We start from the raw sequence: 27,878 nt of genomic DNA, 5'->3' as shown, positions 1-27,878 counted from the left end.
ACTAGAGGACAAGTTGGGTACCCCGCACAGTAACACTTACTAGAGGACAGGTTGGGTACCCAGCACACAGTAACACTTACTAGAGGACGGGTTGGGTATCGGACCCTGTAACACTTAATAGAGGACAAGTTGGGTACCCGGCACCATAACACTTACTACAGGATGGGTTGGTACACGGCACAGTAACACTTACTAGAGGAAGGGTTTGTACCCAGCAAAGTAAAACTTACTAGAGGACGGGTTGGGTATCCGACCCTGTAACACTTACTAGAGGACAAGTTGGGTACCCCGCCCAGTAACACTTACTAGAGGACAGGTTGGGTACCCAGCACACAGTAACACTTACTAGAGGACGGGTTGGGTATCGGACCCTGTAACACTTAATAGAGGACAAGTTGGGTACCCGGCACCATAACACTTACTACAGGATGGGTTGGTACACGGCACAGTAACACTTACTAGAGGAAGGGTTTGTACCCAGCAAAGTAAAACTTACTAGAGGACGGGTTGGGTATCCGACCCTGTAACACTTACTAGAGGACAAGTTGGGTACCCCGCACAGTAACACTTACTAGAGGACAGGTTGGGTACCCAGCACACAGTAACACTTACTAGAGGACGGGTTGGGTATCGGACCCTGTAACACTTAATAGAGGACAAGTTGGGTACCCAGCACAGTAACACTTACTAGAGGATAGGTTGGGTACCCAGCACACAGTAACACTTACTAGAGGACGGGTTTGGTACACCGCACCGTAACACTTACTAGAGGATGGGATGGGTACCTGGCACTGTAACACTTACTAGAGGAAGGGTTGGTACCCAGCAAAGTAACACTTACTAGAGGACAGGTTGGATGCCTGGCACTGTAACATTTACTACAGGATGAGTTGGGTACCCGGCAGAGTAACACTTACTAGAGTACAGGTTGGGTACCCGGCACTGTAACACTTACTAGAGGACAGGTTGGGTACTTAGCACAGTAACACTTACTAGAGGATAAGTTGGGTACCCCGCACTGTAACACTTACTAGAGGACAGGTTGGGTACCCAGCACAGTAACACTTACTAGAGGATGGGTTGGGTACCCGGCACAGTAACACTTACTAGAGGACGGATTGGGTACCCAGCACAGTAACACTTACTAGAGGATGGGTTGGGTACCGGCACAGTAACACTTACTAGAGGACGGGTTGGGTACCCGACACAGTAACACTTACTAGAGGACGGGTTGGGTACACAGCATAGTAACACTTACTAGAGGACTGGTTGGGTACACAGCAAAGTAACACTTACTAGAGGATGGGTTGGGTACATGGCATAGTAACACTTACTAGAGGACTGGTTGGGTACACGGCACAGTAACACTTACTAGAGAATGGGTCGGGTACCCGTCACCGTAACACTTACTAGAGGACAGGTTGGGTACCCAGCACAGTAGCACTTACTAGAGGACGAGTTGGGTACCCGGCACAGTAGCACTTACTAGAGGACGAGTTGGGTACCCGGCACCGTAACACTTACTAGAGGACGGGTTAGGTACCTGGCACAGTAACACTTACTAGAGGACGGGTTGGGTACTCAGGACAGTAAACACTTACTAAAGGACAGATTGGGTACCCAGCACAGTAACACTTACTAGAGGACAGGTTGGGTACCCGGCACAGTAACACTTACTAGAGAACGGGTTGGGTACCCAGAACAGTAACAGTTACTAGGGGACGGGTTGGCTACCCAGCACAGTAACAGTTACTAGAGGATGGGTAAGGTACCCGGCACAGTAACACTTACTACAAGATGGGTTGGGTACCCGGCACAGTAACCATTACTAGAGGACAGGTTAGGTACCTAGCACAGTAACACTTACAAGAGAGCAGGTTGGGTAACCAGCACAGTAACACTTACTAGAGGATAATTTGGGTACCCGGCACAGTAACACTTACTAGAGGACGGGTTGGGTACCCAGCACAGTAACACTTACTAGAGGAAGGGTTGGGTACCCGGCACAGTAACACTTACTAGAGGAAGGGTTGGGTACCCGGCAGAGTAACACTTACTAGAGGACAGGTTGGGTACCCAGCACAATAAGACATACTAGAGAATAGGTTGGGTACCTGGCACAGTAACACTTACTAGCAGAAGGGTTTGGTACCCGGCACAGTAACACTAACTAAAGGATGAGTTGGGTACTCGGCAAAGTAACTCTTACTAGAGGACGAGTTGGGTACCCAGCAAAGTAACACTTACTACAGGATGGGTTGGATACCCAACACAGTAACACTTATGAATAAACAGCAAACCAGGGAAAGAAAGTTAACTGGAGAGTAACCACGGTGATGTATGTCAATCAATTTTGAGAGCAGTATGTTGATCAGCTAGCTCCCAATTCACAATATATTCAGTGTTTTGAAAATTGACAAAATTGTATAACCAGGTCCTGTGAGGTTTCCCTGCCCCAGACTTGGACCGGTGAGACTATTATTCCACCGCTGAGTGCACATATATTGAAGTTAAAAATGTGTATACACTAGATATCTAGTAAACAGTATAAGCCAAGAGTCCACACTTCATACCTGTGTGCTGCTGGATCCTGAACGACAGTCCTTTGCGGCAATATGTCCGTTCTCCTTTCTATGTGCGGAGCGTCTGGTTCGGCTTGTATCCAGCTCCTACGGTAATCCCGAGTGAGCTCTGGTGGCTGCGGTGGGTAACTCCTCCTTCCGTTAGCGTCCCAGGTGATGGGCGTGAAGATGCGGTCAGGTTGCGGTGCAATACCTAGCTGCTGTGCTGCACTAGAGGCCGGTCAGTGAAAGCAGAAAGTAAAAAAGGAGCACAAGCAGCGGTATGTTGCAAAAAATTGGTTTATTTACAAAAAGTAAACATAGCGCCTTGACATAGTGAGGTGAACTTAAAAACAATAGCTAGTCTTCCCATTGGTAGTTGGGAACACTCCCCTCAATTAATCCTCCAATGGGTGTTTATTTACATAGATGTAAACACCTGAGAAAGCACAGGAGTATTGTTTAGTATCAGCACACAGTAAATGCACATGAAATTAGAAACAGTTCCTACACAGAGTTAACTACATTATGTGTAATAGCAATCTAACATGTATCGATATTTGTAGTAAGCAAAATATATATATACGATGGGAGATAGGAAAAAGAGCTCCGGACTCAGCTGGAAGCACTTATGGTACAAGGAACCACTTCATAGTTGCTGAAATTAAAAGATACAAAAAATGTGATATAAACAATATGATATAAACAAGAAACGGCAGAAGTTTGCATCCTGTGACACACTTGTAAAAAGACCTTAAACATAGAGACTAAGCCTTAGCTATACTAATGGTACAATTAATCAATGATCAAGGTAAAGTCAAAGTGAGTCTAAAAATACATAAGTACTATTTTCATACACATCACTTGTTATAAGGGTCTGTAGGTGGCTATAATGTAGGGGATCTGGATTGCAGTGGGTGAGATATCCCTGGGGGCATACTGGAGTACCAGATACCAGAGTAATTATACTAGAGATTTCTAAATTCTTAGACTACTGCGCTCAGGGAGTACCATAGTAAAGACAGGGTGAGCCGGGTGGGGGGGGGGGGGGAGGATGAGGCCCTACCAAAAGTTGATAAGGTCATATTCTGAGTTAAGGCCTTCTGGAACTCTCGTCCTGAGCTTAAAAATCCAGAAGGCCTCCCTCTCCCCCAACCTGCGGACCCTATCAACTCCCCCCTTACAGGGAGCCACCCTCTCAATGATGGTCCAAAAAAAGGAACTAGTGTCTTTCTGGTGTGTGAGAAGAAAAAATGGGGTTTATTTAGCAGCGCTAAAAAAAGCTAGGAAATGATGATACCAATCTAATTTATGTTTTATACAATCTATTTTATTTAAAAATTCTTATAACACATAAAAACAACAGCAAATGCTTTTCCTAATTAATAAAGGGACGTCTCCCTTATACAACACTTATAAAAACAGACTAGAACCATATAATCCTAGAATTTCAGGTATAAAGGAATTAATTCTATAGATAACATATGGCAAGCAACAAATTTCTAAGATAAATGGTGAATTAAATATTTAAAAGGCACAAATGTATCAATCCTAATAGATTTACAGTTCTTCAGTAACAAATTCAGTTATAAAGTTACACAGTTACTTTCCTTGGACATATAATTGGCTCAGGTGTGCTGGATAGTTAAAAAGGCAAAAAACAGCCAATATTCTGATTTAGGTGCCAAAGCAATCGTGGTTAATGGAAATGGTTAATTTAACAGATGAATACCTTGATGTCTTTAAAGTTCAGTTTGCGTGTTTTAAAAAACGTAGTGCAAATTAGTGTAGAGGTACCTTAATCTGTCCTGGTTGCAACCGCTGATTATCTTCACTGTGAGGGATTCACAGACTGTTTGTTCCTGGTGCTTCTGATAAGTCACCTGACCTTCTCTTTGATTCAGAGGTCAGGGGTGATGATCCGTTCTGGTGATGTAGTTATCCTTTTTTTTGTTTTCCTTTCTTCTTATAGCCCAAATATTGTTTTCATCTGGGTTCCCTCAGACTTCTTAAGGTTTGAAGAAATCTTTGGTCAGTGTTTAGCAGTAACACCGTATTCCCTGAAGTTACCAAAGGTAGATTTTAGCTTGCAGGGTCAGGAGAAAAGTTTAAAGTTGCAGGGTCACACAGCTTTGTGACAGTAGTAAATGAAGTTTAGTAGAGTGTAGCAGGTCCCATTCAACGCGTTTCACCCTTCTGGGCTTTATCAAGAATGCTTATCCTGCTAGCTTCTGGCTTTTTAAAGGTATGAATGTGTTTTGATTGGTTCCTTCATTTCCTTTTGATTTCTATCAACACCTGTGTGGCTTCCAATGTAAAGGTGGACTTTATTTAAGTTGGTAATGATTGTTTCTGTGTTGTTATTTAGTTACATGATACACAAGGAAGAGAACTTATCATTTCTGCTTTATTAGCATTCACACAATTCAACTTATATATTTCAATTCTAAAGTGCCTTTATTAGATAATATACTTTTAGATCGTGCAAACTTAAAATTACCTAAACTGAAACGAAAATATAAGAATCAGAATTACCATTCCCATATCTAGAATTATTGTAAGTGGGTAAAAATTAATGATATATATATATTCCTTTTCAATAAAGGATAGTAAGTTCAACAATTTATAAATTTGTAACAATTTAAAAATGGACGAAACGAAAATATAAGAATCAGAATCATCATTCCCATATCTAGAATTATTGTTAGTGGGTAAATGTTAACGATATATACATATTCCTTTTCAACAAAGGATAGTAAGTTCAACAATTTATACATTTGTAACAATTTAAAAATGGACGAAACGAAAATATAAGAATCAGAATCATCATTCCCATATCTAGAATTATTGTTAGTGGGTAAAAATTAACGATATATACATATTCCTTTTCAACAAAGGATAGTAAGTTCAACAATTTATAAATTTGTAACAATTTAAAAATGGACGAAACGAAAATATAAGAATCAGAATCATCATTCCCATATCTAGAATTATTGTTAGTGGGTAAAAATTAACGATATATACATATTCCTTTTCAACAAAGGATAGTAAGTTCAACAATTTATAAATTAACAATTTAAAAATGGATGTACAATTAAATCAGAAATTATCAATCCCATAACTAGAGTTATTGCTAGTGGGTAAAAATATGGCTTATTCAATTAATTTATTTATTTTAGGGGGATAAAAATTCCTTTTTAATTACTAGAAAAATGAATTTATATAGGGCTTGTACTATCTTTGCCCAAGATAAATTGAAATGTTATTGCTTATTTAATGTATGTGAGTATTTTCTATATAAGTGGCTGATTTAACCTGGAAAATGTTCGCATATTGTAAGAGACTTTTATAAGAAGGGGGAAATGTCTATCTCAGAGTTCAAGCCTCCAGGTTGGAGGGTATTCATTAGGTATATAATTTCAGCTTCTGCCTTTAGGAGTTTATTTTCCCAGTTTCCCCCTCTCCAGTCGGGGTGAACTTTTTTAATTCCCCAATATTTAAAATCTTTAAGGTTGTTGTTGTGTACTTCCCTAAAGTGGCGATAGATATAAGGGTCAAGGTTACCCCTATCTATGCAAGAGAGGTGCTCCCTTATCCTTTCACGGAGCATTCTGGTTGTTTCTCCTATGTAAATTTTTTTACATGAACATTGAATGGCGTAAATAACGCCTTTATCTTGACATCTAATTGTGTCTCTTATTTTGAAAGTAAAGTTTCCACTTTTTGATTTTAAAATCTTTTGTTTACTACTAAATTTACAGGCCCGGCATCTAAAACAGGGGAAAAAACCATTTAAAGGATTTCCGTCTAGGCACCTTTGAGTGTCTTTCTTCTTTATGCTTTTCAATTGACTGGGAGCTAGTAGGCTCTTCAAATTCTGTGCTTTCCTATATATTATTTTTGGGTTTTCCCCCACTTTTCCCCCTATGATGGGATCAGTTTGTACTAAGTGCCAATGTTTTTTTAAAACTCTTTGGATGTTTAGGTTGTCATGACTGAACTCAGTTATAAAGGGCACATTAATTTCATCTCGATTTTCTTTGATATCTTTTGTTTTATATTCTAAGAGGTCCCTCCTTACTTTCTTATCTACCTCTTGTTTAGCTTCATTGATTACTTCTGGACTATATTCTCTTTCTAAGAATTTCCTTTCTAAGATCTTTATTTGATCCTGATAATCTGTCATTCTTGAGCAATTCCGTTTAATTCTTAAATATTGCCCTTTAGGGACATTGTCTTTCCACTTTTTCATGTGGCAGCTGTTATAATGGATTAGATTATTGGCATCCCCCTTTTTAAAATGTGTTTTGGTTATTAATTGGTTTTCTACAATTTCGATATCTAAGTCCAAGAAGGTGATTTGGCTTTTGCTATAGTTACTGGTAAAGGATAGTCCCATTTCATTTTTATTCATATCTGTCAGAATAGTGTTTAGATCAGTTTCACTACCCCCCCATATAAAGAACAGGTCATCTATGTATCTGCTATAGAGCACAAGATCCGCGCCCAGACTATGCCTAGGGAAGAAACCTTCCTCCCAATATCCCATAAAGAGATTGGCATAGCTGGGTGCGAATCTTGTGCCCATAGCTGTTCCCTTCTTTTGAATGTAAAATTTGTCCTCAAATGAGAAATAATTATGGCCTAGGATGAATTTTATTCCATCCTCTATGAATTTCTTTTGTTCCATACATAGTTTGTTGTCCCTATCTAGGGTATTTGAGATTGCCATCAGTCCCAAATCATGACTTATATTGGTGTAAAGCGACGAAACATCGCATGTCACTAATGTGTAGTGTGATTCCCACTTAATTACCTCTAATTTTTTCAAGATGTCAGTGGTATCCTTTAGGTAAGAGGGTAATTTTTTAACATAGCCCTGTAGGTATCCATCTATGTATTTCGAGAGGTTGGAGGTGAGGGAGTTAATACCCGATATTATGGGTCTACCGGGGGGATTATTTAGATTTTTATGAATCTTTGGTAAGAAATATAGAATTGGTATTTTTGGAAATTTTGTAAATAGAAAATCAAATTCTTTTTTATTTATAATTTGTTTTTCTCTTGCATCCTCTAATAATTTGGTTAGTTCACCCAGAAATTTCTTGGTTGGATTTAGTTTTAGTTCCTGATATGTATCCCCTTCATTAAGTAATCTTTGTGCTTCTTCTATATATTTATCTCTGTCCATGATTACAACCCCACCCCCTTTATCTGCCGGTTTAATTACTATGCTGGTATCATTTTGCAATTCTTTAAGAACTGTTCTTTCTTTGTAAGTTAAATTTTTTGGTATCTTATTGTTAGTTTTTATTTTCTTAATATCTTCCTGAACCAATTTTTCGAATAATTCAATATTCCTTCCTTTTTCATTTGTCGGATAAAAAGTGGATTTCGGTTTCATTTTTGAATGAATTACTTGTGGTATTACTATGTTACTATTTGAGGCCATAGGCGATATGGTGGGTGTCTCTTTTGGTTGTTGCCAATTTCTCTCTATTGGATCCCGTAGGAAATATTTTTTCAAGGTTAACTTCCTTACAAACTGGCTCACATGTATGTGTGTGTTGAATTTGTTTAATCTCGTAGAGGGAGCATAGCTAAGGCCTAAGTTTAACACTCTTTCTTCCTCTGTGGTTAAAGTTTTTTTACTAATATTGAAAATGCCACTTTTTTGTTGTATTTTTATTTCACTCTTTTTATTTCCCTGTCTTTTTCTTTTTCCTCCTCTACATCCTCTCTTATTCTTTTTCTCATTCCCACTGGTGGGTCTTTTGAATGTTCTGTTTGTTTTGAAGTGCTGGGTCTTTGTGGGCTCATCTCTAAAAAATAATTCATGTTTTTTCGTTGTTCTTTCTCTTCTAATAGTGTAAATCTATTCGTGGTGTCTATTCTCCATTCTTTTTCAGGTTCTGTTTGTATTCGTGTGTTGTAATTATGTTCTCTATTATTTCTATATTCCCAATCTCTATTACGGTTGTTGTACCCCTGGTATCTTGGTTTATTGTCATTTGGCCAATAACTATATGCTATGTGGCCCCTTGGTTGGTTATGCTCTTCATAATAATCATCCTGTCTTCTATAGTGGTTATAGTTATGGTTCTCAAAAAAGTTACGATTTGTATGGGGTCTTCTATAGTCATTATAGCTTGGGTGTTCAGGTGGGTTTCTATTTGTATTTGTCATGTATTGTGGTCCCCTAGGTCTATGATAGTTTGTTCTGTAGTTTGATTTATATTGTTGAGGTCTGAATTCAGTAGTTTCCCTATAGTTTATCCTTTTTGGAGTTCTGTCATATGGTGTCCTATTTTCTTGATTTTGATCATTGTATTGATATGACTTGGATTGGTGATAAGGGGAATTGGAATAATTTTCCCTTATGGCATGTGCATTGTGTTTGTAATTACCTGTGTTACCCTCAAAATGTTGATTTTTCTGTCTCTCTTCCCTATTATTTATTTTCTCCTCTTCTCTGTTTGCAACTTCATTATAATCTTCCTTATCCCTCTTTAATTTTCTTATTTTAACCTCCTGTAATTCCATACTTAAATTGTCCAATTTTTTCATAATGTCTATCTGTGAATTTTTAAAGTCAACATTTTCTTTTTCATTACTTAATTTATTTTTTATGGTGATTATGTTCTTCTCAACTATGTCAAGTGAATCTTCTCGTGATCTCTTTAAAATTTGTAATAGTGTTGTGGATGCATTTTTTAATGTCTCATCCCATTCCTTTTGGAATTTATCTTTTAATTCAAAAGTGCAATTTTTTCTCAACCTTAATCCTCTTGGTGCAATCCCTAAACTAATATATTTATCAAGAAACTTTAGTTCCATTTTTTGCTTTAATTCAGTCGTCATAAGTTTTTCTAATTCAAACATTATTTCAGTGATATTCAGATAGGGGCTTACTTTTATTCTTTCCTCATTCTCTACTATATCTTTGAGAGTTTTTTCTCTCCATGTGAAAATGTCATCTTCCATCTTAAGACAGCTCACTAGTCTGGAGTGTTAAAAACACCCCAAGAGGGAACAATAGGTATTTATGTGTAGTGTGATAGGAGCGCCTAAAGGTGGATTCCTGCTGCTAAAAAAGTTCTTCCCTCAAAGAGAACTAAATGGTGGATAAGAAGAAAAAATGGGGTTTATTTAGCAGCGCTAAAAAAAGCTAGGAAATGATGATACCAATCTAATTTATGTTTTATACAATCTATTTTATTTAAAAATTCTTATAACACATAAAAACAACAGCAAATGCTTTTCCTAATTAATAAAGGGACGTCTCCCTTATACAACACTTATAAAAACAGACTAGAACCATATAATCCTAGAATTTCAGGTATAAAGGAATTAATTCTATAGATAACATATGGCAAGCAACAAATTTCTAAGATAAATGGTGAATTAAATATTTAAAAGGCACAAATGTATCAATCCTAATAGATTTACAGTTCTATCCTGCCTGCCTCTAAGGGTCACATCTAAAAAGTTGATAGTGTCACTTTGTATCTCATTTGTAAAGTGAATCCCCATGGAATCATCATCCAGACTTCTTATAAATGCTTGTAATTCGGATTCACTACCTCCCCATACAAAAAGGAGGTCGTCGATATAGCGACCATACCAAACCACTTTGTCCTTGTGAGGATTCCCATCTCCATAGACGTGGGACAGCTCCCACCAACCCATAAATAGGTTGGCGTAGGAGGGGGCAAATTTCGCCCCCATAGCTGAGATACAAAGTGACACTATCAACTTTTTAGATGTGACCCTTAGAGGCAGGCAGGATCAGTTTATCACTCAGAGACCTATCGTAAACCCATTTCGGGTAACTCACTGCTACATGCGGCTAGCTGCCACCCGCCAGGAGTGTTTAAAGGTGTAGCGAAGGGACAGTTCATTAGGCTGAAAAGGAACTGCAGTGAGGCAGAGGTCTACGAGAAACAGGCCGATGAATTGACCTTACGGTTGAAAGAGAGAGGCTATAGGAGTTCTGTCGTCACTAAGGCTAGGAACACCGTAAGAGGAATACCAAGGGAGAGACTTCTTAGGCCTAAGTCCAGTACTCATGATGAGAAAGACAACAAAGTTGTCTTTCTAACAGAATACTCAAGACAATACAGGGAAATCTGCCAAATAGTGAGGCATAACTTTAGTATGCTATCTGCAGATGATAAACTCCAGAAAGTAGTTGCAGATGGCTTAAGGTACTCCTATAAGAAAAATAGAACAATAGGTAACATTGTGGCACCCACAAGAATTAAAAGGACAGGACAACCCATCTCTTCATGGTTGAGCTGTAAGGGTACATTTCACTGCCACCATCGTACATGTGTGGCCTGTGAGAAGTTGGCCCCTGGTAACCAGTTCATCTCACTAATGACAGGTCAAAGCTTCATGATAGATTCTTGCCTCAACTGCAGGTCTACATATGTGGTTTATGTTATTTCCTGCAGGGAATGTTCCCTCCAATATGTAGGCCTTACGACAAGAGAGGCTAGAACCCGTATTAAAGAGCACCTTAGTGATATAAGGGCGGGTGTACTTACAACAGCACTGATTCAACACTTTGCGGGCACACACCAGAAAGACACTAGTTCCTTTTCTTGGACCATCATTGAGAGGGTGGCTCCCTGTAAGGGGGGAGTTGATAGGGTCCGCAGGTTGGGGGAGAGGGAGGCCTTCTGGATTTTTAAGCTCAGGACGAGAGTTCCAGAAGGCCTTAACTCAGAATATGACCTTATCAACTTTTGGTAGGGCCTCATCCTCCCCCCCCCACCCGGCTCACCCTGTCTTTACTATGGTACTCCCTGAGCGCAGTAGTCTAAGAATTTAGAAATCTCTAGTATAATTACTCTGGTATCTGGTACTCCAGTATGCCCCCAGGGATATCTCACCCACTGCAATCCAGATCCCCTACATTATAGCCACCTACAGACCCTTATAACAAGTGATGTGTATGAAAATAGTACTTATGTATTTTTAGACTCACTTTGACTTTACCTTGATCATCGATTAATTGTACCATTAGTATAGCTAAGGCTTAGTCTCTATGTTTAAGGTCTTTTTACAAGTGTGTCACAGGATGCAAACTTCTGCCGTTTCTTGTTTATATCATATTGTTTATATCACATTTTTTGTATCTTTTCATTTCAGCAACTATGAAGTGGTTCCTTGTACCATAAGTGCTTCCAGCTGAGTCCGGAGCTCTTTTTCCTATCTCCCATCGTATATATATATTTTGCTTACTACAAATATCTATACATGTTAGATTGCTATTACACATAATGTAGTTAACTCTGTGTAGGAACTGTTTCTAATTTCATGTGCATTTACTGTGTGCTGATACTAAACAATACTCCTGTGCTTTCTCAGGTGTTTACATCTATGTAAATAAACACCCATTGGAGGATTAATTGAGGGGAGTGTTCCCAACTACCAATGGGAAGACTAGCTATTGTTTTTAAGTTCACCTCACTATGTTTTAGCCAGGTAATGAGTAAGGCTGTAAGCTGAAACGCGTATACCTGTTTTCTTGTTGCTAGTCTTTGATTATCCGTTCAGTATTTACCCCGGGGTGTTTATCCCCTCTCACGTTTTTGTTTGTGTTGTTTTCAACAAACGTGTTATTTTTCTTCACTCTGAGCGCCAAGGCGCTATGTTTACTTTTTGTAAATAAACCAATTTTTTGCAACATACCGCTGCTTGTGCTCCTTTTTTACTTTCTGCTTACAGTAACACTTACTAGAGGATGGGTTGGTTACCCAGCACAGCAACACTTACTAGAGGACCAGGTGGGTACCCAGCACAGTAACACTTACTAGAGGACAGGTTGGGTACCCAGCACAGTAACACTTACTAGAGGATAAGTTGGGTACCTGGCAGAGTAACACTTACTAGAAGATGGGTTTGGTACATGGCACAGTAAGACTTACTAGAGGACGGGTAGGGAACCCAGCACAGTAACACTTACTAGAGGATAAGTTGGGTACCCGGCAGAGTAACACTTATTAGAAGATGGGTTGGGTACACGGCACATTAACACTTTCTAGAGGACAGATTGGGTATTGACTTTGTAGAAAAATCATTCATAAGGTATTTAGCTGCTACTACTAATATCACTTATTTTCTCCTTTAGAATGGCAGATGGAAATGGACAGATGGCTCTATGTACAACTATCGGGCATGGAAAACGGGGGTACCAGATAATGCCAAAGGAAAAGAGTTCTGTGTGGTGCTGACTAGCGGATCCCGTGAGTAGCTATTCTATAATATCTGATATCACATAAAGATTACTGACTAACATGTGTAGTACATGACATGATATATATCACATTCAGTGATCTAGTAACCTGTGTGGTGCTGACTAGTGGATCCCATGAGTAAGTTTAATACATGGCATGATATATATCACATTCAGTGACCTAGTAACCTGTGTGGTGCTGACTAGCAGATCCCGTGAGTAAGTTTAGTACATGACAAGATATATATCACATTCAGTGACCTAGTAACCGGTGTGGTGCTGACTAGCGGATCCCGTGAGTAAGTTTAGTACATGACATGATATATATCACATTCAGTGACCCAGTAACCTGTGTGGTGCTGACTAGCGGATCCCGTGAGTAAGTTTAGTACATGACATGATATATATCACATTCAGTGACCCAGTAACCTGTGTGGAACTGACAAGCGGATCCCGTGAGTAAATTTAGTACATGACATTATATATATCACATTCACTGACCTAGTAACCTGTGTGGTGTTGACTAGTGGATACCGTGAGTAAGTTTAGTACATGACAATATATATCACATTCAGTGACCTAGTAACCTGTGTGGTGCTGACTAGCGGATCCCATGAGTAAGTTTAGTACATGAAATGATATATATCACATTCAGTGACCCAGTAACCTGTGTGGTGCTGACTAGTGGATCCCATGAATAAGTTTAGTACATGACATGATATATATCACATTCAGTGACCTAGTAACCTGTGTGATTCTGACTAGCTGATCCCGTGAGTAAGTTTAGTACATGACATGATATATATCACATTCAGTGACCTAGTAACCTGTGTGGTTCTGACTAGCGGATCCCATGAGTAAGTTTAGTACATGCCATGATATATATCACATTCAGTGACCTAGTAACCTGTGTGGTTCTGACTAGCGGATCCCGTGAGTAAGTTTAGTACATGACAATATATATCACATTCAGTGACCTAGTAACCTGTGTGGTGCTGACTAGCGGATCCCGTCAGTAAGTTTAGTACATGACATGATATATATCACATTCAGTGACCTAGTAACCTGTGTGGTTCTGACTAGCGGATCCCGTGAGTAAGTTTAGTACATGACAATATATATCACATTCAGTGACCTAGTAACCTGTGTGGTTCTGACTAGCGGATCCCGTGAGTAAGTTTAGTACATGACAATATATATCACATTCAGTGACCTAGTAACCTGTGTGGTGCTGACTAGCGGATCCCGTCAGTAAGTTTAGTACATGACATGATATATATCACATTCAGTGACCCAGTAACCTGTGTGGTGCTGACTAGCGGATCCCGTGAGTAAGTTTAGTACATGACATGATATATATCACATTCAGTGACCTTGTAACCTGTGTGGTGCTGACTAGCGGATCCCGTGAGTAAGTTTAGTACATGACAATATATATCACATTCAGTGACCTAGTAACCTGTGTGGTACTGACCAGTGGATCCCGTGAGTAAGTTTAGTACATGACAATATATATCACATTCAGTGACCTAGTAACCTGTGTGGTGCTGACTAGCGGATCCCGTGAGTAAATTTAGTACATGACATTATATATATCACATTCAGTGACCTAGTAACCAGTGGTGCTGACTAGCGGATACCATGAATAAGTTTAGTACATGACAATATATATCACATTCAGTGACCCAGTAACCTGTGTGGTGCTGACTAGCGGATCCCGTGAGTACGTTTAGTACATGACATGATATATATCACATTCAGTGACCTAGTAACCTGTGTGGTGCTGACTAGCGGATCCCGTGAGTAAGTTTAGTACATGACAATATATATCACATTCAGTGACCTAGTAACCTGTGTGGTTCTGACTAGCGGATCCCGTGAGTAAGTTTAGTACATGACATGATATATATCACATTCAGTGACCTAGTACCCTGTGTGGTGCTGACTAGCGGATCCTGTGAGTAAGTTAAGTACATGACATGATATATATCAGATTCAGTGAACTAGTAACCTGTGTGGTGCTGACTAGCGGATCCCATGAATAAGTTTAGTACATGACATGATATATATCACATTCAGTGACCTAGTAACCAGTGTGGTGCTGACTAGCAGATCCCATGAGTAAGTTTAGTACATGACATGATATATATCACATTCAGTGACCTGGTAACCAGTGGTGCTGACTAGCGGATCCCATGAATAATTTAGTACATGACATTATATATATCACATTCAGTGACCTAGTAACCAGTGGTGCTGACTAGCGGATCCCATGAATAAGTTTAGTACATGACATGATATATATCACATTCAGTGACCTAGTAACCTGTGTGGAACTGACTAGCGGATCCCGTGAGTAAGTTTAGTACATGACATGATATATCACATTCAGTGACCTTGTAACCAGTGTGGTGCTGACTAGTGGATCCCATGAATAAGTTTAGTACATGACATGATATATATCACATTCAGTGACCTAGTAACCTGTGGTGCTGACTAGCGGATCCCGTGAAAAAGTTTAGTACATGACATGATATATATCACATTCAGTGACCTAGTAACCTGTTTGGTGCTGACTAGCGGATCCCGTAAGTAAGTTTAGTACATAAAAAATGATATATATCACATTCAGTGACCTAGTAACCTGTGTGGTTCTGACTAGCGGATCCCGTGAGTAAGTTTAGTACATGACAATATATATCACATTCAGTGACCTAGTAACCTGTGTGGTTCTGACTAGCGGATCCCGTGAGTAAGTTTAGTACATGACAATATATATCACATTCAGTGACCTAGTAACCTGTGTGGTGCTGACTAGCGGATCCCGTCAGTAAGTTTAGTACATGACATGATATATATCACATTCAGTGACCCAGTAACCTGTGTGGTGCTGACTAGCGGATCCCGTGAGTAAGTTTAGTACATGACATGATATATATCACATTCAGTGACCTTGTAACCTGTGTGGTGCTGACTAGCGGATCCCGTGAGTAAGTTTAGTACATGACAATATATATCACATTCAGTGACCTAGTAACCTGTGTGGTACTGACCAGTGGATCCCGTGAGTAAGTTTAGTACATGACAATATATATCACATTCAGTGACCTAGTAACCTGTGTGGTGCTGACTAGCGGATCCCGTGAGTAAATTTAGTACATGACATTATATATATCACATTCAGTGACCTAGTAACCAGTGGTGCTGACTAGCGGATACCATGAATAAGTTTAGTACATGACAATATATATCACATTCAGTGACCCAGTAACCTGTGTGGTGCTGACTAGCGGATCCCGTGAGTACGTTTAGTACATGACATGATATATATCACATTCAGTGACCTAGTAACCTGTGTGGTGCTGACTAGCGGATCCCGTGAGTAAGTTTAGTACATGACAATATATATCACATTCAGTGACCTAGTAACCTGTGTGGTTCTGACTAGCGGATCCCGTGAGTAAGTTTAGTACATGACATGATATATATCACATTCAGTGACCTAGTACCCTGTGTGGTGCTGACTAGCGGATCCTGTGAGTAAGTTAAGTACATGACATGATATATATCAGATTCAGTGAACTAGTAACCTGTGTGGTGCTGACTAGCGGATCCCATGAATAAGTTTAGTACATGACATGATATATATCACATTCAGTGACCTAGTAACCAGTGTGGTGCTGACTAGCAGATCCCATGAGTAAGTTTAGTACATGACATGATATATATCACATTCAGTGACCTGGTAACCAGTGGTGCTGACTAGCGGATCCCATGAATAATTTAGTACATGACATTATATATATCACATTCAGTGACCTAGTAACCAGTGGTGCTGACTAGCGGATCCCATGAATAAGTTTAGTACATGACATGATATATATCACATTCAGTGACCTAGTAACCTGTGTGGAACTGACTAGCGGATCCCGTGAGTAAGTTTAGTACATGACATGATATATCACATTCAGTGACCTTGTAACCAGTGTGGTGCTGACTAGTGGATCCCATGAATAAGTTTAGTACATGACATGATATATATCACATTCAGTGACCTAGTAACCTGTGGTGCTGACTAGCGGATCCCGTGAAAAAGTTTAGTACATGACATGATATATATCACATTCAGTGACCTAGTAACCTGTTTGGTGCTGACTAGCGGATCCCGTAAGTAAGTTTAGTACATAAAAAATGATATATATCACATTCAGTGACCTAGTAACCAGTGTGACTGACTAGCGGATCCCGTGAGTAAGTTTAGTACATGACATGATGATATATATCACATTCAGTGACCTAGTAACCAGTGGTGCTGACTAGCGGATCCTGTGAGTAAGTTTAGTACATGACATGATATATATCACATTCAGTGACCTAGTAACCTGTGTGGTGCTGACAAGCGGATCCCGTGAGTAAGTTTAGTACATGACATGATATATATCAGATTCAGTGAACTAGTAACCTGTGTGGTGCTGACTAGCGGATCCCATGAAAAAGTTTAGTACATGACATGATATATATCACATTCAGTGACCTAGTAACCAGTGTGGTGCTGACTAGCGGATCCCATGAGTAAGTTTAGTACATGACATGATATATATCACATTCAGTGACCTTGTAACCAGTGTGGTGCTGACTAGTGGATCCCATGAATAAGTTTAGTACATGACATGATATATATCACATTCAGTGACCTAGTAACCTGTGGTGCTGACTAGCGGATCCCGTGAATAAGTTTAGTACATGACATGATATATATCACATTCAGTGACCTAGTAACCTGTTTGGTGCTGACTAGCGGATCCCGTGAGTAAGTTTAGTACATGACATGATATATAGCACATTCAGTGACCTAGTAACCAGTGGTGCTGACTAGCGGATCCCGTGAGTAAGTTTATTACATGACATGATATATATCACATTCAGTGACCTAGTAACCAGTGGTGCTGACTAGCGGATCCCGTGAGTAAGTTTAGTACATGACATGATATATATTACATTCAGTGACCTAGTACCCTGTGTGGTGCTGACTAGCGGATCCCGTGAGTAAGTTTAGTACATGACATAATATATATCACATTCAGTGACCTAGTAACCTGTGTGGTGCTGACTAGCGGATCCCATGAATAAGTTTAGTACATGACATGATATATATCACATTCAGTGACCTAGTAACCAGTGTGGTGCTGACTAGCGGATCCCATGAGTAAGTTTAGTACATGACATGATATATATCACATTCAGTGACCTAGTAACCAGTGTGGTGCTGACTAGCGGATCCCGTGAATAAGTTTAGTACATGACATGATATATATCACATTCAGGGACCTAGTAACCAGTGGTGTTGACTTGCGGATCCCGTGAGTAAGATTAGTACATGACATGATATATATCACATTCATTGACCTAGTAACCAGTGGTGCTGACTAGCGGATCCCGTGAGTAGGTTTAGTACATGACATGATATATATCACATTCAGTGACCCAGTAACCTGTGTGGTACTGATTAGCGGATCCCGTGAGTATGTTTAGTACATGACATGATATATATCACATTCAGTGACCTAGTAACCTGTGTGGTGCTGACTAGCGGATCCCATGAGTAAGTTTAGTACATGACATGATGATATATATCACATTCAGTGAGCTAGTAACCAGTGGTGCTGACTAGCGGATCCTGTGAGTAAGTTTAGTACATGACATGATATATATCAGATTCAGTGACCTATTAACCTGTGTGGTGCTGACTAGCGGATCCCATGAATAAGTTTAGTACATGACAATAAAAATCACATTCAGTGACCTAGTAACCAGTGTGGTGCTGACTAGCAGATCCCATGAGTAAGTTTAGTACATGACATGATATATATCACATTCAGTGACCTAGTAACCAGTGGTGCTGACTAGCGGATCCCGTGAGTAAGTTTATTACATGACATGATATATATCAAATTCAGTGACCTAGTAACCAGTGTGGTGCTGACTAGCGGATCCCGTGAATAAGTTTAGTACATGACATGATATATATCACATTCAGTGACCTAGTTACCAGTGGTGCTGACTAGCGGATCCCATGAGTAAGATTAGTACATGACATGATATATATCACATTCAGTGACCTAGTAACCAGTGGTGCTGACTAGCGGATCCCGTGAGTAATTTTAGTACATGACATGATATATATCACATTCAGTGACCTAGAAACCTGTGTGGTGCTGACTAGCGGATCCCGTGAGTAAGTTTAGTACATGACAATATATATCACATTCAGTGACCTAGTAACCTGTGTGGTACTGACCAGTGGATCCCGTGAGTAAGTTTAGTACATGACAATATATATCACATTCAGTGACCTAGTAACCTGTGTGGTGCTGACTAGCGGATCCCGTGAGTAAATTTAGTACATGACATTATATATATATCACATTCAGTGGCCTAGTAACCAGTGGTGCTGACTAGCGGATCCCATGAATAAGTTTAGTACATGACAATATATATCACATTCAGTGACCCAGTAACCTGTGTGGTGCTGACTAGCAGATCCCGTGAGTATGTTTAGTACATGACATGATATATATCACATTCAGTGACCTAGTAACCTGTGTGGTGCTGACTAGCGGATCCCGTGAGTAAGTTTAGTACTTGACAATATATATCACATTCAGTGACCTAGTAACCTGTGTGGTACTGACCAGTGGATCCCGTGAGTAAATTTAGTACATGACAATATATATCCATTCAGTGACCTAGTAACTTGTGTGGTACTGATTAGCGGATCCCGTGAGTATGTTTAGTACATGACATGATATATATCACATTCAGTGACCTAGTAACCTGTGTGGTGCTGACTAGCGCATCCCGTGAGTAAGTTTAGTACATGACATGATATATATCAGATTCAGTGACCTAGTAACCAGTGTGGTACTGACCAGTGGATCCCGTGAGTAAGTTTAGTACATGACAATATATATCACATTTAGTGACCTAGTAACCTGTGTGGTGCTGACTAGCGGATCCCGTGAGTAAATTTAGTACATGACATTATATATATCACATTCAGTGACCTAGTAACCAGTGGTGCTGACTAGCGGATCCCATGAATAAGTTTAGTACATGACAATATATATCACATTCAGTGACCCAGTAACCTGTGTGGTGCTGACTAGCGGATCCCGTGAGTACTTTTAGTACATGACATGATATATATCACATTCAGTGACCTAGTAACCTGTGTGGTGCTGACTAGCGGATCCCGTGAGTAAGTTTAGTACATGACAATATAAATCACATTCAGTGACCTAGTAACCTGTGTGGTACTGACCAGTGGATCCCGTGAGTGAGTTTAGTACATGACAATATATATCACATTCAGTGACCTAGTAACCTGTGTGGTTCTGACTAGCGGATCCCGTGAGTAAGTTTAGTACATGACATGATATATATCACATTCAGTGACCTAGTAACCAGTGTGGTAGTGACTAGTGGATCCGTAAGTAAGTTTAGTACATGACATGATATATATCACATTCATTGACCCAGTAACCTGTGTGGTAGTGACTAGTGGATCCCGTAAGTAAGTTTAGTACATGACATGATATATATAACTTTCAGTGACCCAGTAACCTGTGTGATAGTGACTAGCGGATCCCGTAAGTAAGTTTAGTACATGACATGATATATATCACATTCAGTGACCTGGTAACCAGTGGTGCTGACTAGCGGATCCCATGAATAATTTAGTACATGACATGATATATATCACATTCAGTGACCTAGTAACCAGTGGTGCTGACTAGCGGATCCCATGAATAAGTTTAGTACATGAAATGATATATATCACATTCAGTGACCTAGTAACCTGTGTGGAACTGACTAGCGGATCCCGAGAGTAAGTTTAGTACATGACATGATATATCACATTCAGTGACCTAGTAACCTGTGGTGCTGACTAGCGTATCCCATGAGTAAGTTTAGTATATGACATGATGATATATATCACATTCAGTGACCTAGTAACCAGTGGTGCTGACTAGCGGATCCTGTGAGTAAGTTTAGTACATGACATGATATATATCACATTCAGTGACCTAGTAACCTGTGTGGTGCTGACTAGCGGATCCCGTGAGTAAGTTTAGTACATGACATGATATATATCAGATTCAGTGACCTCGTAACCTGTGTGGTGCTGACTAGCGGATCCCATGAATAAGTTTAGTACATGACATGATATATATCACATTCAGTGACCTAGTAACCTGTGTGGTACTGACTAGCGGATCCCATGAGTAAGTTTAGTACATGACATGATGATATATATCACATTCAGTGAGCTAGCAACCAGTGGTGCTGACTAGCGGATCCTGTGAGTAAGTTTAGTACATGACAATATATATCACATTCAGTGACCTAGTAACCTGTGTGGTACTGACCAGTGGATCCCGTGAGTAAGTTTAGTACATGACAATATATATCACATTCAGTGACCTAGTAACCTGTGTGGTGCTGACTAGCGGATCCCGTGAGTAAATTTAGTACATGACATTATATATATATCACATTCAGTGGCCTAGTAACCAGTGGTGCTGACTAGCGGATCCCATGAATAAGTTTAGTACATGACAATATATATCACATTCAGTGACCCAGTAACCTGTGTGGTGCTGACTAGCAGATCCCGTGAGTATGTTTAGTACATGACATGATATATATCACATTCAGTGACCTAGTAACCTGTGTGGTGCTGACTAGCGGATCCCGTGAGTAAGTTTAGTACTTGACAATATATATCACATTCAGTGACCTAGTAACCTGTGTGGTACTGACCAGTGGATCCCGTGAGTAAATTTAGTACATGACAATATATATCCATTCAGTGACCTAGTAACTTGTGTGGTACTGATTAGCGGATCCCGTGAGTATGTTTAGTACATGACATGATATATATCACATTCAGTGACCTAGTAACCTGTGTGGTGCTGACTAGCGCATCCCGTGAGTAAGTTTAGTACATGACATGATATATATCAGATTCAGTGACCTAGTAACCAGTGTGGTACTGACCAGTGGATCCCGTGAGTAAGTTTAGTACATGACAATATATATCACATTTAGTGACCTAGTAACCTGTGTGGTGCTGACTAGCGGATCCCGTGAGTAAATTTAGTACATGACATTATATATATCACATTCAGTGACCTAGTAACCAGTGGTGCTGACTAGCGGATCCCATGAATAAGTTTAGTACATGACAATATATATCACATTCAGTGACCCAGTAACCTGTGTGGTGCTGACTAGCGGATCCCGTGAGTACTTTTAGTACATGACATGATATATATCACATTCAGTGACCTAGTAACCTGTGTGGTGCTGACTAGCGGATCCCGTGAGTAAGTTTAGTACATGACAATATAAATCACATTCAGTGACCTAGTAACCTGTGTGGTACTGACCAGTGGATCCCGTGAGTGAGTTTAGTACATGACAATATATATCACATTCAGTGACCTAGTAACCTGTGTGGTTCTGACTAGCGGATCCCGTGAGTAAGTTTAGTACATGACATGATATATATCACATTCAGTGACCTAGTAACCAGTGTGGTAGTGACTAGTGGATCCGTAAGTAAGTTTAGTACATGACATGATATATATCACATTCATTGACCCAGTAACCTGTGTGGTAGTGACTAGTGGATCCCGTAAGTAAGTTTAGTACATGACATGATATATATAACTTTCAGTGACCCAGTAACCTGTGTGATAGTGACTAGCGGATCCCGTAAGTAAGTTTAGTACATGACATGATATATATCACATTCAGTGACCTGGTAACCAGTGGTGCTGACTAGCGGATCCCATGAATAATTTAGTACATGACATGATATATATCACATTCAGTGACCTAGTAACCAGTGGTGCTGACTAGCGGATCCCATGAATAAGTTTAGTACATGAAATGATATATATCACATTCAGTGACCTAGTAACCTGTGTGGAACTGACTAGCGGATCCCGAGAGTAAGTTTAGTACATGACATGATATATCACATTCAGTGACCTAGTAACCTGTGGTGCTGACTAGCGTATCCCATGAGTAAGTTTAGTATATGACATGATGATATATATCACATTCAGTGACCTAGTAACCAGTGGTGCTGACTAGCGGATCCTGTGAGTAAGTTTAGTACATGACATGATATATATCACATTCAGTGACCTAGTAACCTGTGTGGTGCTGACTAGCGGATCCCGTGAGTAAGTTTAGTACATGACATGATATATATCAGATTCAGTGACCTCGTAACCTGTGTGGTGCTGACTAGCGGATCCCATGAATAAGTTTAGTACATGACATGATATATATCACATTCAGTGACCTAGTAACCTGTGTGGTACTGACTAGCGGATCCCATGAGTAAGTTTAGTACATGACATGATGATATATATCACATTCAGTGAGCTAGCAACCAGTGGTGCTGACTAGCGGATCCTGTGAGTAAGTTTAGTACATGACATGATATATATCACATTCAGTGGCCTAGTAACCTGTGTGGTGCTGACTAGCGGATCCCGTGAGTAAGTTTAGTACATGACATGATATATATCAGATTCAGTGACCTAGTAACCTGAGTGGTGCTGACTAGCGGATCCCATAAATAAGTTTAGTACATGACAATATATATCACATTCAGTGACCTAGTAACCAGTGTGGTGCTGACTAGCGGATCCCATGAACAATTTAGTACATGACATGATATATATCACATTCAGTGACCTAGTAACCAGTGGTGCTGACTAGCGGATCCCATGAATAAGTTTAGTACATGAAATTATATATATCACATTCAGTGACCTAGTAACCTGTGTGGAACTGACTAGCGGATCCCGTGAGTAAGTTTAGTACATGACATGATATATCACATTCAGTGACCTAGTAACCTGTGGTGCTGACTAGCGTATCCCATGAGTAAGTTTAGTACATGACATGATGATATATATCACATTCAGTGAGCTAGTAACCAGTGGTGCTGACTAGCGGATCCTGTGAGTAAGTTTAGTACATGACATGATATATATCACATTCAGTGGCCTAGTAACCTGTGTGGTGCTGACTAGCGGATCCCGAGAGTAAGTTTAGTACATGACATGATATATATCAGATTCAGTGACCTAGTAACCTGTGTGGTGCTGACTAGCGGATCCCATAAATAAGTTTAGTACATGACAATATATATCACATTCAGTGACCTAGTAACCAGTGTGGTGCTGACTAGCGGATCCTATGAATAATTTAGTACATGACATGATATATATCACATTCAGTGACCTAGTAACCAGTGGTGCTGACTAGCGGATCCCATGAATAAGTTTTGTACATGAAATGTTATATATCACATTCAGTGACCTAGTAACCTGTGTGGAACTGACTAGCGGATCTCGTGAGTAAGTTTAGTACATGACATGATATATCACATTCAGTGACCTAGTAACCTGTGGTGCTGACTAGCGTATCCCATGAGTAAGTTTAGTACATGACATGATGATATATATCACATTCAGTGACCTAGTAACCAGTGGTGCTGACTAGAGGATCCTGTGAGTAAGTTTAGTACATGACATGATATATATCACATTCAGTGACCTAGTAACCTGTGTGGTGCTGACTAGCGGATCCCGTGAGTAAGTTTAGTACATGACATGATATATATCACATTCAGTGACCTAGTAACCTGTGTGGTGCTGACTAGCGGATCCCATGAATAAGTTTAGTACATGACATGATATATATCACATTCAGTGACCTAGTAACCACTGTGGTGCTGACTAGCGGATCCCATGAGTAAGTTTAATACATGACATGATATATATCACATTCAGTGACCTTGTAACCAGTGTGGTGCTGACTAGTGGATCCCATGAATAAGTTTAGTACATGACATGATATATATCACATTCAGTGACCTAGTAACCTGTGGTGCTGACTAGCGTATCCCGTGAATAAGTTTAGTACATGACATGATATATATCACATTCAGTGACCTAGTAACCAGTGGTGCTGACTAGCGGATCCCGTGAGTAAGTTTATTACATGACATGATATATATCACATTCATTGACCCAGTAACCTGTGTGGTAGTGACTAGTGGATCCCGTAAGTAAGTTTAGTACATGACATGATATATATAACTTTCAGTGACCCAGTAACCTGTGTGATAGTGACTAGCGGATCCCGTAAGTAAGTTTAGTACATGACATGATATATATCACATTCAGTGGCCTAGTAACCTGTGTGGTGCTGACTAGCGGATCCCGAGAGTAAGTTTAGTACATGACATGATATATATCAGATTCAGTGACCTAGTAACCTGTGTGGTGCTGACTAGCGGATCCCATAAATAAGTTTAGTACATGACAATATATATCACATTCAGTGAGCTAGTAACCAGTGGTGCTGACTAGCGGATCCTGTGAGTAAGTTTAGTACATGACATGATATATATCACATTCAGTGGCCTAGTAACCTGTGTGGTGCTGACTAGCGGATCCCGAGAGTAAGTTTAGTACATGACATGATATATATCAGATTCAGTGACCTAGTAACCTGTGTGGTGCTGACTAGCGGATCCCATAAATAAGTTTAGTACATGACAATATATATCACATTCAGTGACCTAGTAACCAGTGTGGTGCTGACTAGCGGATCCCATGAATAATTTAGTACATGACATGATATATATCACATTCAGTGACCTAGTAACCAGTGGTGCTGACTAGCGGATCCCATGAATAAGTTTTGTACATGAAATGTTATATATCACATTCAGTGACCTAGTAACCTGTGTGGAACTGACTAGCGGATCTCGTGAGTAAGTTTAGTACATGACATGATATATCACATTCAGTGACCTAGTAACCTGTGGTGCTGACTAGCGTATCCCATGAGTAAGTTTAGTACATGACATGATGATATATCACATTCAGTGACCTAGTAACCAGTGGTGCTGACTAGCGGATCCCGTTAGTAAGTTTAGTACATGACATGATATATATCACATTCAGTGACCTAGTAACCTGTGTGGTGCTGACTAGCGGATCCCGTGAGTAAGTTTAGTACATGACATGATATATATCAGATTCAGTGACCTAGTAACCTGTGTGGTGCTGACTAGCGGATCCCATGAATAAGTTTAGTACATGACATGATATATATCACATTCAGTGACCTAGTAACCACTGTGGTGCTGACTAGCGGATCCCATGAGTAAGTTTAATACATGACATGATATATATCACATTCAGTGACCTTGTAACCAGTGTGGTGCTGACTAGTGGATCCCATGAATAAGTTTAGTACATGACATGATATATATCACATTCAGTGACCTAGTAACCTGTGGTGCTGACTAGCGTATCCCGTGAATAAGTTTAGTACATGACATGATATATATCACATTCAGTGACCTAGTAACCAGTGGTGCTGACTAGCGGATCCCGTGAGTAAGTTTAGTACATGACATGATATATATCACATTCATTGACCCAGTAACCTGTGTGGTAGTGACTAGTGGATCCCGTAAGTAAGTTTAGTACATGACATGATATATATAACTTTCAGTGACCCAGTAACCTGTGTGATAGTGACTAGCGGATCCCGTAAGTAAGTTTAGTACATGACATGATATATATCACATTCAGTGACCTGGTAACCAGTGGTGCTGACTAGCGGATCCCATGAATAATTTAGTACATGACATGATTATGATATATATCACATTCAGTGACCTAGTAACCAGTGGTGCTGACTAGCGGATCCCATGAATAAGTTTAGTACATGAAATGATATATATCACATTCAGTGACCTAGTAACCAGTGTGGTGCTGACTAGCGGATCCCGTGAATAAGTTTAGTACATGACATGATATATATCACATTCAGTGACCTAGTTACCAGTGGTGCTGACTAGCGGATCCCATGAGTAAGATTAGTACATGACATGATATATATCACATTCAGTGACCTAGTAACCAGTGGTGCTGACTAGCGGATCCCGTGAGTAATTTTAGTACATGACATGATATATATCACATTCAGTGACCTAGAAACCTGTGTGGTGCTGACTAGCGGATCCCGTGAGTAAGTTTAGTACATGACAATATATATCACATTCAGTGACCTAGTAACCTGTGTGGTACTGACCAGTGGATCCCGTGAGTAAGTTTAGTACATGACAATATATATCACATTCAGTGACCTAGTAACCTGTGTGGTGCTGACTAGCGGATCCCGTGAGTAAATTTAGTACATGACATTATATATATATCACATTCAGTGGCCTAGTAACCAGTGGTGCTGACTAGCGGATCCCATGAATAAGTTTAGTACATGACAATATATATCACATTCAGTGACCCAGTAACCTGTGTGGTGCTGACTAGCAGATCCCGTGAGTATGTTTAGTACATGACATGATATATATCACATTCAGTGACCTAGTAACCTGTGTGGTGCTGACTAGCGGATCCCGTGAGTAAGTTTAGTACTTGACAATATATATCACATTCAGTGACCTAGTAACCTGTGTGGTACTGACCAGTGGATCCCGTGAGTAAATTTAGTACATGACAATATATATCCATTCAGTGACCTAGTAACTTGTGTGGTACTGATTAGCGGATCCCGTGAGTATGTTTAGTACATGACATGATATATATCACATTCAGTGACCTAGTAACCTGTGTGGTGCTGACTAGCGCATCCCGTGAGTAAGTTTAGTACATGACATGATATATATCAGATTCAGTGACCTAGTAACCAGTGTGGTACTGACCAGTGGATCCCGTGAGTAAGTTTAGTACATGACAATATATATCACATTTAGTGACCTAGTAACCTGTGTGGTGCTGACTAGCGGATCCCGTGAGTAAATTTAGTACATGACATTATATATATCACATTCAGTGACCTAGTAACCAGTGGTGCTGACTAGCGGATCCCATGAATAAGTTTAGTACATGACAATATATATCACATTCAGTGACCCAGTAACCTGTGTGGTGCTGACTAGCGGATCC

General features: G+C 39.8%; 1 protein-coding gene across 1 annotated transcript in view; it reads left to right on the top strand.

Moving 5' to 3' along the window:
- The window catches only part of LOC128662503 (regenerating islet-derived protein 4-like), a 168,245-nt gene that overhangs the window by 82,362 nt on the left and 58,005 nt on the right, over positions 1-27,878 (top strand). Inside the window, exon 4 of the mRNA XM_053716282.1 lies at positions 12,700-12,814. Coding sequence (XP_053572257.1) covers positions 12,700-12,814 — 115 coding nt within the window. The remainder of the gene's footprint in view (positions 1-12,699; positions 12,815-27,878) is intronic.

This window comes from Bombina bombina, chromosome 6 (assembly GCF_027579735.1).
Source record: "Bombina bombina isolate aBomBom1 chromosome 6, aBomBom1.pri, whole genome shotgun sequence".
NCBI lineage: Eukaryota > Metazoa > Chordata > Amphibia > Anura > Bombinatoridae > Bombina > Bombina bombina.
Note: the sequence above shows the minus strand (reverse complement) of the source record. Positions and strands in the feature narration are given on the sequence as shown.